The sequence below is a fragment of the Rhinolophus hipposideros genome, assembly GCF_964194185.1.
Source record: "Rhinolophus hipposideros genome assembly, chromosome: 11".
In the NCBI taxonomy this organism is placed as follows: Eukaryota; Metazoa; Chordata; class Mammalia; order Chiroptera; family Rhinolophidae; genus Rhinolophus; species Rhinolophus hipposideros.
The window spans coordinates 76,320,857-76,332,928 of record NC_138057.1 but is presented as its reverse complement, the minus strand read 5'-3'; the positions used below and the strand labels follow the sequence as shown (position 1 = coordinate 76,332,928).

At 52.6% G+C, this 12,072-nt stretch overlaps 1 protein-coding gene across 7 annotated transcripts in view; it reads right to left on the bottom strand.

Annotated features, from left to right (window-relative positions):
• Positions 1 to 12,072, bottom strand: part of RALGPS1 (Ral GEF with PH domain and SH3 binding motif 1) — a 246,640-nt gene that overhangs the window by 32,244 nt on the left and 202,324 nt on the right. For 6 of the 7 annotated variants that reach the window (XM_081067247.1, XM_081067246.1, XM_081067249.1 and 3 more), the window contains 2 exons: positions 11,298 to 11,391; positions 6,691 to 6,758 (listed from right to left, as the gene is read on the bottom strand). In XM_081067247.1, coding sequence (XP_080923373.1) covers positions 6,691 to 6,758; positions 11,298 to 11,391 — 162 coding nt within the window. Of the gene's footprint in view, positions 1 to 5,858; positions 5,907 to 6,690; positions 6,759 to 11,297; positions 11,392 to 12,072 lie in introns of those variants that run through there. The other variant, XM_081067252.1, reaches the window with a different exon arrangement.

Below are 12,072 nucleotides of genomic sequence, written 5' to 3'. Positions count from 1 at the left end.
CCGCTCCTCCTGCGTCAGGGCCTCCCGTCACTTGCTCTCAGGTGGCCTGCACCTTGCATCACAGCGCCCGCCCATCTGTCACTAAGGGTGTGTGTGATGTCCTGTGGACGGGCCGACTCCAGATCAGACACCAGCTCTGTGTCCCGGTGCCTGCAGCCGGGGTACGGCCGAGTGCGCCAAATGGCCCGGCGTGGTGCTCATGGCTGCAGAGGCTCATGAGACAGGAGCCTCATTCCCACGGGTTTCCAGCAGCATCCGAGAGGCTCTGCCCTGGGTCAGCGCTGCCCGATTTAAGTAGTCTGGCAGCCCTGCTGTTGCTCACCAGGGTGCTTTCCAAGTCTCGCACGTCGGAAATTAATGGGAGGCAGCTGTGGCAAAGGAGAAACTACTGGGAGTCACAGACTTGTGTACCAGTCTTGCCTCTGCCTAGGGCTGAGCTGGGAGCGCAGGGGTCAGTCTCTGCAGCCTTCTGCGCCTCTGTGGCCTCACTGCCATGATCTGGAGCTCTTAAAGTGCCACCCTGAGTGTCTGACGCACTGTCACCCCATCTGAAAGGGGTTCTGTTTCTCAGCTTCTTTCCTATGCCTGCTCAGAGCCCTGTTGCCAGACCAGGGATCGGACCTCCCTGGGTCTGCCAGAGCCCTCGGCACTCTGGGACACGGCCTCTCACGGAAAATCTGTTTTTGTCGAAACCTTCCTCTGGCCAGGTTTCATGGTGCAGCCTGGGAGCTGGTGCCTTTTACATTCACACACATTCTTTGTTTCTCATACATGCAGCTCTCACGGGTCCTAACTGTGAGCGAAGATCACCTGTCAACCGTGCTGAGGCCCAGACGCTTTCTCCTCGGAGTCAGAAGGCCCAGGTGCCCAGGCCACAAGGGGCGAGGGATGCAGGGACGCCACTGGTGCCATGAGAGGAGCTGGGCCACAGCAGGCAGAACCGGCTTGAGTCTCGGCTCCTCTCATGACCTTGACATGAAAGGCGACTAAGATGGGAGACTTCAAGACCAAAGCAGATGTGAGCTTCCAGGGCGAATGGGTGACAAGTGGCTTCCCAGTCCTTGAGCCCCTCGCCTAAGGGCCCCTCACCCATTCTGAGAATATAAAAGGATGGAGAGAGGAGCACATGGAAGGAAGCGTCCCCACCCATCACCCAAAGGGTGCTCTCTTTTCCTACTCAACCATCGTGGTCTTATGTGACTCAAAGCGTGTGCAGGAGTCACGGACGTGCCAAAGCTGTCAGCCGAGGCAGGGTGCTTACAGCATTGCACAGAAACAAGGGGTGGTGGGCCTCACGGGCATCCTGCTTCTCCTGTTGGATGGGGGTGAGACCAGTCCAGACCCCTGGGCTCAGCAATTGGCTCTGGCCCTTCCTCCATGCCTGAGATGAGGTACCCTCACCTGGAGAATAAGGATACCGGCCCTCACCTCAGAGGGTAGGTGTGAAGGTCCCAAGCAAACAGTGGCAAGTGCTTACTTAGCACAGCTCCTGGCGGAGAGCACAGGCTCAGTACATGCTAGCTGTCACCATCATCATCACCATCCTCATCTTTGAGCCTGTTCCCTGCCATGAACCAGCTGTGTGGTGGTTTTGACATGTGCACACTTTCTCTGCCACTGCTCCTGTTGCGTGGTTGGGTCAACATCCCCTCTCCCTGGTTCTGGGAAGGCCTCGGTGACTGCCTTGACGGTGGCAGAAGCGAGGCTATCTGACTTCCAAGGTGGGTCGCACAAAGGCCGTGCTGCAGCCTGCACACTGTTCCTGGGACATCCTGTCTGGGACACACTGCCACACGAGAGTCTGACGACCCCGAGCTGCCATTCGGTGAGGAAGGCCAGGTCACACGGCGGCCACATGCACACGTGTGTCCTGCCCCAGCTGCAGCTCCGGCCCACAGCCAGCACCAGGCCTGTCCAGATGACTTCAGCCCCCAGCCATTGAGTCCCTCTGTCTTCGAGCATTTCCAGCTGAGGCCCCAGACACCGTGGAGCAGAGACAAGCTGTCTGGCTGTGTCCTGTCCAACTTCCTGACCCACAGAATCTATACATGTAATAAAATGGTGGTTGTGTGCGGCTAGGCCCTGGGTGTCTGTTATGCGGCCGGAGTCCTGGTATAGCTGGCGAGTGGTGAGCTCGTGCTGAGGTGAGGGCCCCTGGCTCCGTTTGCTGCCTCCCACTGTCCCTCCATGGGGACAGCATTAAAGCCTGCCTGTTAGGGCCACGAGCTAATGTTCCCGAGTGGTAAGCGTGTGCCAAGCACTGTGCTAAAGGCTTTTTGGGCACGGCCTGAGCCCTGTGAAGGAAGCCAACACGAAGTATTTATTCCTACGCCCATTTCACCAATAAGAAAACTGAGGCTTAGACGGATTAATCCAATGGCCCAGGGTCCCACAGTGAAGTGCTGGGGCCGGGGCTTTGAAGCCGGGTCTACCTGACTCCAAGCAGGCCTGTTACCCACTGGGCGATGGAACAAGGAAGACAGAAAGGTGTGTGGGGAGCAGTTCTGAAGGTGCGAGAGCAGAAACCCCAGGCGCAGGCTGAGATTTTCCATAGACTTGCTTTGCTGCCAAGGACTCTTCAGAGAAAACCTGTCAGTTGGTTAAGCCACGTGGAGGCGGGGCTAACAGAATCTGGAAATGTCTTCACCAGTTCCAAGGCACACACAAACATGACTTGCCTTCTCTGGGGGTCAACGCTCTTTATGATTTTTGCTCTCCAGGAAAATATTAGTTCATTTATATAAACTAAACATTACATACCGGGGGAAAATTGAAAACGTGGCATTCCTGGCCGTTTTTTTCTCCACAGACCAGAAACTGAGAAGGTTTCTCCATTTCCTTTCTCACAGTCTATTTGTTGGTGCAGAACTGCCAGCATAGCCACTCCCGGGGCTGGGGGGTGGAGAGTGGGGGCAGCTCTCTGGGGGTGCAGAGGCCACCACAGAGACAGAGGGTGCAGCCTCAGCTCAGGACCACTCTGACATTAACCAAAGCTCTGAGGGACCCAGGACCAGGGCTGCTCCCAATGCCAGAGCCAGTGTCTCCCGTACCTAGGCAGGCAAGCTGGTTAGAGAAGCGGGCACAGCTGCAAAGAGGGGTCAGAGAGCTTGCACGGGCCTCCTTCTAGCTCCCTGATGTGCCACACATGACCCCCCCAAGTGGCTCCTGCCCCTGTCCCCCAACTAATATGTCGGCTCTGTGAGGACAGGTCTTGGCTTTGCTCTACAGGTACGTGGCCCATGGCCCATAGCAAGTGCCTGGCTCGCAGCTGTCCCTGGGCATGGACGTCTTGAGCGAAGGAACGAATGAAAGTATCTTGGGGCCTTTCCTTGGCAGGTGTGGGGGTACCTGACTGCTGGAAAGAAGCCCAGAGGCTGCATTCTTCCCATTCCTGAGACTGCAAGAGGCACATGTCCCCAGTCTGGTCGGGCTCCTGCCACGCAGCCCAGTCTAATTGCCAGATTGGGGAAATCCTCCCTGGAGCTGCCCTCCATGGGACCGCTCGGCTGTCCCATGGGGGCTACCTCTCTGTCACCTGAGTCAATCTGAAGCCTTCCAGATGCTCCTGGGCCCTCTGGTGATCAATGAAAACTTTAACATCCCGCTTCCAGGCCTGCGCCAGGGATTTGGGAAATTGGTGGAAAACAGTTCTGTGAGCCGGGGCTTGCTCCACTGCATGAAAACTGCTGGCATCAGCACTTCTCCGAGAGTGAGTGCGGAGTCAGCAGTCGGCCCACTCTGGAACTGCCTCCGAGAACCAAGTGCCCACAGGGCCCAGCAAGGAGCTCAGAGGCTGGGGCGCCAGGGACAGGAAAGGTAAGCACAGGTATTTACCCAGTGGCCCTGTGTGCCAGGCTCTGGGAACTCCAGACGGGTCCTTACCTTGGGGGTTCATTCTGGTGGGGAAGGCAGACCTGGGACAGACAAGCACAGTTAACTGTCTGATCACCACAGAGGGAAGTGCTATGGAGAGGGGAGAGATGGGGTGGGATGGGGTGCAGGGTCGGCAAACTCTGTGAAAGGTCAGCTCGTGAATATTTTAGGATTTGCAGGCTGGAGGGCCTTCTCCCAACCACTCAGCTCTGCCACAGGCAATAGGTCAGGGATGGGTGTGGCTGTGGATTTAGCCCCTAGATGGCCAGCCCTGGTGTGAAGGGCCTGACAGGTCCAGGAGGGGTGGGGATAGGGTGGATAAAGGCTTCCCGGATGTTGATAAAAACAACATCCTCTTAATAATGGATGTTACACTTGATGAGTGTGTTCTGGGAGTCAGGTTCGGTGCTATGGGTTTTACACACTCAATCTCAGCAAGTTCCCACAACAACCCTGTGAGGGAGGTATTAGTGTGTCCACTTCACAGGTGGAGAAAGTGAGCCTTTGGCGGAAACTGGGTGTTCTGTTTGATGCTTAGCCTTGACACTCACCAGTCACCTCCTCTCCTCAGCCCAGAGGCGCTGGGTGCCGCACCATTCTTCATGTGAAGTATTTATTCCTGTCCATTTCACTTTCACCGAGTCTCTTCACGGGAGCCATTCAAGGACAATTCAGTTCCCTGCCAGGACTCTGATGCTGGAGGCTCGCTACCTCGCTGCATTCTGGTTTCACATGGCTAACGAATGACAGCAGCTGGAGGTGATGGTGGAAGGGGCGGGTGAGTTCGGCTGACCCTTGAGGAGGCAGGGCCAGGGCTGGGGCCAGCTCAGGCACTGGTGTTCTAAGCAGGGGTCACAAGTAAATGCAGCTCCTCCTTTCCTGCCTGAGGGCTCAGTGAGTGGCCCAGTCCCTGAGGCCCCCGTTAGCCGTGTGGCTGCTGGTCTACCGCCCTTCTGCCATGCAGGGGGGAGCTGCTGGTACAGACCTGGGCTAGGGTCAGGAAGGAGCAGTGGGACATGAATCCTCCAGCACTGCTGAGAGGATAGACAGGAAGGGTGGCCATGGGGACTTCTTGGCAGCCAGAGACGTGGTTCATCCTGCTAAGGCGTATGACCCAGGTAAGGCTGGCTGCAGAGACTTCTTATTCAGACTAATCGGGAGGAGACGCAGAAGGGCAGAACACTTGTGTATGTGAGCCCACTCTCTGCTCCAGAATTTTGGCGTCATCTGAAGAAATAGTTAGTGTTTCCTATTGTTCCTTCTGTGGCCCTAAACAATTGCTTTAGGATCCTGCTACTTTTCGGACATCCCTCTGACGGGATCCCTGCCCATCCCCCAGTGGTCAGGTTCAGGTGATGGAACACTGCTGACTGAGAGGGACAAACAGAGGTAAGAAGGTAGAGACAAGTGCAGCACCAGGAGCTTTCCTTCTGGTCACCTTTGCTAGTGGGTCATCTGTCACATGTAGAAGACGGTGGATTTGGGGGGAGACTGCAGAAGATATGTTAGTATTGGGCTCATGGAACCCTGTGAAAATCAAGCTTTGGCCAAGGCTCTGTGGATCAACCAGTGTCTCCCTCTGCTAAGTTACTCGGCGCCCCCGGCGGTGCCAGGGGCAGGGTGGAGCCAGAAGAGGCTGGAAAAGAAAAGGAGCGTGGAGAGAACCCTGGTGGTCAGGGCAGAGGCCTTGCTTGCTGGGGCTCAGGAGAGGCTGCAACGCTGCCCTTTGTAGTCTCTGCGGTCCCATGCCCAGCAGGAGATATAAGTGCCATACGGGCCTGGCTCCGGACAGGAGAGAGAGTGTCTTGAGCAGGTCACAGGCTGGGGGTGGCACAACAGCAGGCAGCAGCTTGCAACACCCACCTCCTCACCACTCACTCACTATACGTCAGGCTACCCTGAGTGCCTTCCGGATAGCATTCCCATTTGACGTCTCAACAATCACGGTAATGAGTTTTTTTTTAATCCTCATTTTACAGGTAAGGAAACCGAGGCTCAGGGGGATGAAGTTGCTTGTCCAAGGCTGCAGAGACCTAGAACCCAAGTTGGTGTGACCCAAGCTCACACCAAGAACAGTCAGCCCCCCGCCCCCAATCTGGTCCTTCCCTGGGCACAGCACAATCAGCCCGTCACTGAGAGGTGATTGGACAGTGAGAAGAAACTGACACAGTGATAACGACGAGGCCCTTTCATGACGTGACCATACGGCTGCGCGCTTTGCAGGCTCAGGCATCGCAACAACTCTGCCAGGTGAGTAGCCCCTCCATTGTGTGGATGAGGTCACAGAGAGGTCACGTGACAAAGCTAGGAAACAGGACAGCTCAGGCTGATTTCAAAACCTGGCCCCTTAATCACCAGGGAAGACTGTGTGTGCCCCAAATATGTGAACAGAACTGATGCTCCAGGAAGGTGACCCTTCTGTGTCTGGTGGCACCAAATACCCCGGCATCCCCTGTACCCTTCCAGGGCACGTCCACCCACTCCTGGGCAGGAGGCCTGAGGATAAACCCAGAGAAGATCCTGGGGTTTTCTCTCTCTACCCTGGTTACGCTCCCAACGTGGGGTTCTGATCTTGCCTGTCTTGGGGCTTTTGGGTCCCAGGCTCTTCCAGGGAGCCCCAGCCCAGAGGGCCCCCTGGGGCCCCGTGTGATGAGGAGCCTGGACAGGTTGGTGTGGGAGGCCTATGCGCAGGGATAGCTGACTGTCAGCCTGCAAACTGAACTGCAACCTTTGGCTCCAAGGTCAAGGCCCAGCCTGGCAGACACGTCAGGGCTAGTGACAGGTTTGCACCCACTCGATGGGGTGTGGCTACAATACCTGCAAGATCTTCTTTGGAAGAGACTAGTCTCGGAGAGCTGCTTCCTGGTTCAATTCTGAGCGATAGTCTGCAAACAAAGATTTTCACAAGGTCAGACAGGCTCTGCTATCTCCGAGGGTCACTGAGCATGCGTATGTTTATAATTGGGAGACTAGACGGCTGTTCAGGACCATTATGATCACGGAGCCCAGGAATCCTTCGAGGTCTGCTCCAGATCACAACCACTTCCTTCTGCTTCCCCAGGGGGTTTCCGTGGCCAAGAAATAATGGTTAACGGTGACACAGTAAAACGAGTAATCACGCCTCTCATTGGCTGGGCACCAATTTTCATTCTTAGGCCAACCCTGTGAGCCAGGTACCCATATGATCCCCATCTTACAGGTGAGAAAACTGAGGGGTAGTGAGCTTAAGTAAGTAGCTCCCCAAGTTCATAGCACCAAGTGGAGGAGCAGGGGAGCAACCTTGGTGCCTGACACCAAAGCCGGGTTTTTATCGTCACATGGCACCCCCTTTCAGATGCCCCCCAAGAGGCAGGAGGCAATAGACACATTATGAGGATTGGCACCTCAATATTACTATTATTTTAAAGCCTCAATTAAGAACTTCTGGGTGAAAATGACAGAGTGAAGCCAGATGCCAGGGTCTCCCTCTCCCAACAAAACCAAAACACAATTATGAAAGCTTAGGAGTAAATGAACTGAGCAGCTGCTACTCAACAAGGGAGCGGGCACAAAAGAAGCCATGAACTTCAGACCAAGAGCTATAACGGCGCGGCTGTTGTCCTGCCCTCTGAGGCTTCCAGGAGGTCTGTGTGAGCCTCCTTACCTAGCCCTTCTCTGAGTGGCTCCAGATGCTGGGCAGAAATGGGCAGGACGGTGGACAGCCGGGAGGTTACGGTGATGGAAATGAAGCCTCTCTGGGGGTGGGGGGGATTTCACAATCAAGGGCATCCTTTTCTGGAATGGGATACAGCCCCAGCAAGATGAAGGAAACCCTGATTGATACAGGTCTTTTCAGAGAGCCCCCAATCTAGACTGCTTGCTCCCTGACTCCATGGAACCTGGGCTCTGTGTTCCCCCAGGCAACAGATGAGGGAAAGACTAAGAACCCATGGACCTCACAGCTCAGCAGGAGGAGAACCAGCTGATCTCACACACAAGAGCAGTCAGACGTCACCTTTCTCTATCACAACCATGGGACATCCAGACGGAGCCTGTCCAATGGGAGCAGATGAAAAGGAATGGCACAGCAGCCTAGCAAACATCCTCTCCCAGGAAAAGGAGAGAGGAAGGAAGGCAGCAAATTGTGCAGCCCAGGGTGCGGCCCCTAGGAGGACAACGAAATACCCCCAAGTGCTCTGAGCAGGAGAATAACTCATGCAGAACATGGGGTGAATTAAAACAAGACCTAAAAATGAAATGATAACGTAAGGAGTAAGATGAAAAGGGAGACTGGAGATCTAGGGGAACAAAGTAAGGACTGAATGAACACCTAAATAGAAACAGACCATCCAAGTGACAGTCGATGACAAAGATGGAGATTGTAGCCATTAGAAAGAAGCTAATGGGTATGGAAAGCGGAGAGAGTCCAAGGCATGGATTCCTGCAATTGCTGAAAAAGAAAAGCCAAGAAATGGCCCAGAAGAAGGAATCAGAGATATAAACCCAAAGAATTCCTCTGAAATGAAGAAAGTACACCACGTTCCAAAGAAACTTGGTATGTATGGAACCCCCTACTCGGAAGCATTCCCCTTGTTAAGCTTTTGAACTTCAAGGAATTCTTCACCCACCAGGAAGACAAAACACGGCACTTACAAGAGGGAAAACTGGACTGGCTTGAGGCTTCTCTACAACGACATGCAAGGCCCGGAGGGTGTGCAAGCCCTGGGGGAGAGACGCAAAGGAGCGGCGCCCGCAAGTCAGCTGCGGAAACTGTAATGAAAGAAACCAGAGCTTGCAGGACTAGTGAAAACCGACTTCATGATGAAATCCAGTTAAATAAGGGACTGATTTAAAATAAAGGCTCCAGGAATGGAGAAGCTGTGGAAAAACAACAGGTGGCAAGAACTGGATCTGGTTAATAACACCAAACAGTAGGACTCAAGATTCCTGAACATGATGCATATGTTATAAGCTTGGACTATGTAGTAATAATATAACAAAATACTGGAAGATGGCGAAGGACGGGGGAGAGCGCCAATGTTCTCATCTTTCATAACCAGAGTGAACTGACCCTGTTCACGATGGAACTCTAGTTAAACCAGAACGTATGGACTCAATCCTCTTAATGTTTTCCTGACCTCCTTTATGAATCTTAGAAGGCTCATCTAGGAAATAATATCTCTTGTGGTGGCGAAATATTTATTTGAAGAGCAGCAATTTCTTCTGTTTTATTCCAGTTCCTTTTTTCTGGTTAAATTAAAATTAAAGTGAATATTTTTAATGAACAATAGCAAGTGTAGCTTGATCCAATTTTAATAAATTCTATCCTAGCATCCACCCACCTGTATATCCTTCCCTACGTGTATCTACATTTGCACTTTTTATGCATAGAAAAATGTCCAAAGTTATGTTCACTTAATGCTAACGGTCATGCTTCCTAGGTGGTGGGAATTAGGGCAATTTTTCTTAAATAAAATAAAATAGACTAAAGGCTGAGAAAAACCAAGCACTGGGTGGGCCCCTTTGGCATAAAAGCTCCAAAGTAGATGGGGGTAGGATCATCAAGGTAACATCTAACCATCTGTGTCCTCTGGGGTGGGAAGCAAAGTTTCTAGCTGGGCTCTGGAGTGTGGGTTCCTCCAGTAGAATCATAAGCCCTGAACATCCCTGCCACTCAGAGTCAGGAAAGGGACCCACTCCCTGGGAAGGGACTTTCTCAGTGGTCTGGGCTCAGGGGCCTAGGGGTGAGAATGCAGCCTTCCTCCCTGAGTCTGTCCACTTGGACCCCAACAAAGGGCCTTTATAAAGTCCAGGCTGACTGTTGTTTAGCATCAAGTTGGCGGTGGGATGGGGGGCAATGTCCTTCTGAAGGAAAGAAGTAGTTACCCACAATCTGCGCCTTGTCCAAGGATTAGCTCATGGTCAGAAGTATTAATAGACCTTTTTTCTCCTTAAGGGGTATTAGTGTTAATGAAAAATTACTGTCTCTTTAATTGTACTACCGGCACATGGATGGAAAATATTATCCCAGAACCTAAGTGGGGATCATTTTACACTCAGGGGTACTTTTTTTAGGAACAGCAAATGCTTCATAAGTAAAATGAGCTCAGTTTGCGGCAAACATAACTTTAACAATAATCTCTGGCCTTCATCTATTGTTGTTACTATTATGTAATAGATCAAAATTTCATATTATATTCTATTTTAACAAAATATTATACAATAACAGCTGAAGCCATTATGTCTGCTCCCCAAGTTATAACCCATCATTAGAAGCACCTAGGGAGCTTTAAAAATACAATTTTCCAGGACCACCCTAGACATCTGGATAGTTACAAGGCTCCAGGTGACTCTGGTTCCCAGTCAGGGCTGAGAACCATGACTGCAGAGCCAGCAAATGTGGAGCTGCTTGAGCAGCCATTCCTGGGATCCTGGTGAGCGAACCACAGGTAACCTGGGGGGTGTCTCTAGGGGTCACAGTTCTCTACAGTTTTCAGTAACTTAGATGAAAACCAAGTAATCAAGCTGATCACATTTTCAGATGCAAAACTGGAAGAGATAAAAAAATATATACTGGATAACAGGATTCAAAGGTATCATGGTACACAAGAAGCGACCAATAAGATGAGATTTAAAGGAATACATGTCAAGTTGACATGTCGGGGGTAAATGATCAATGACAAGATGGCTGAGACTTGCCTTGATCTACCAGCTCACATGAAAAGGTCTGAGACTCTCGGTTGACCTCAAGCTCAAAATGAGCCAAGAGGATGTCCAATTAATATGGCAGACATAGTTGATATGAAAAACCCCCCTTCACCCTCTAAATACATAGAAATGCTGGACAAATTCCCAGGGGCCACAAATGAAGGAAGAACCGAAAGCCAGAGCAGGGTGAGTGGAAGAGGAGGCCAAGGCCCCACAGGGGTCTTCGTGGAAACTGGGTGACTCCATAAGCATCGCATGGGATAGAGATGGGGCCTCAGCCAGGGCCAGTCAGTGAGTATCCTGCAGAAAGCTGGGAGCGCAGGGAGCTGTCTCGTCCATGAAACAGGCTCTTGGAGAAAACTCCGTTTGCCAGCCTGGAGATATGGCTTGAAAGCTGCCCTTCTATCCAGTACTGTGAGTCACTAGTGAGAATCTGCAGCACTAAGCCTGTATGTACCACGCACTTCTGTGGAGTCCAAGTTCACATTACCCGCGTGATGTGGGACAGCCATGCTGAGGACTTCACAAAACACCTTTCTCAGAGCTGTGGCGCCTGTGGGCCTGGGGCAGAGGCTGGTGGGAGGGGGTGCTCAGACTGCACCACTGAGGCCCTGTGGGGTCAGAGGTCACATCACGTGCACGGGCTTGTGAGGCTGGGGCGTGGGCGTGCTGCAGCCTAAGCCCTGCAGGGGCGACTCACTGGTCCCAACGAGGCCCAGGTGGCAGAGGGCACTCACTTGTAGTTGTCGTCTTCCACAAATTTCTGGAGCTCTTCAATGTATCGCACAGACTTCAGGTACTTTTGCACATGGGGCAGGGTTGTGAGGTGATCTGCAAATGGGGGACAAAATCCAGAGGCTTCAGTCTCTCCCATCTCTAGGCTCCAAATGAGCAGTGTACAAATCACTGATGTTGGCACTAGATGCTCCTTGGGTATTGGGACACATTCAATCTGTCAACTGTTGCTGATGGTCCCTTGGGCCAGGCCCTGTGCGGGGCACTGGGCACAGAGAGGTCATCAGGCCTGGATTCTATCCTCGAGGGGTGACCTCCAGATGGTGCGGCCACAGACCCCACACCTCGAGGCCACCACACTTCCTTTCCCGGGAAAAGACGGGTCTTTAGGGAAAGCTGGCCTCCAGAACACACCAGAGCCACCTGTCTGTGCCCGAAAACAGATTTCCCTGGTGGAACGGGGCAAACCTCCAAGTTTGCCCGTCACCGTGTGGCAAGAATGCAAGAATAGATGAACAAACCCTATCCAGCCTAGTGTGAAGGCCCAACCCACGTCCTGGCACAGACGCAGAGTCTGGCCCATGGGGGCAGCTGCTGTATCCTGGGCAGACAACACTGGAGCGCCTGTTCTGAGCCAGGCTTTGTACCAAGCCATCTAGGAGTCACCTGCTTCAACCTTCGCATCTAACTCATTTGGGGGACATAATATACCTATTTCACAGAAGAAGAAGCCATAGCAACTTGCAAAGCTCATGTCACTGGGAAGTGGCAGAATCA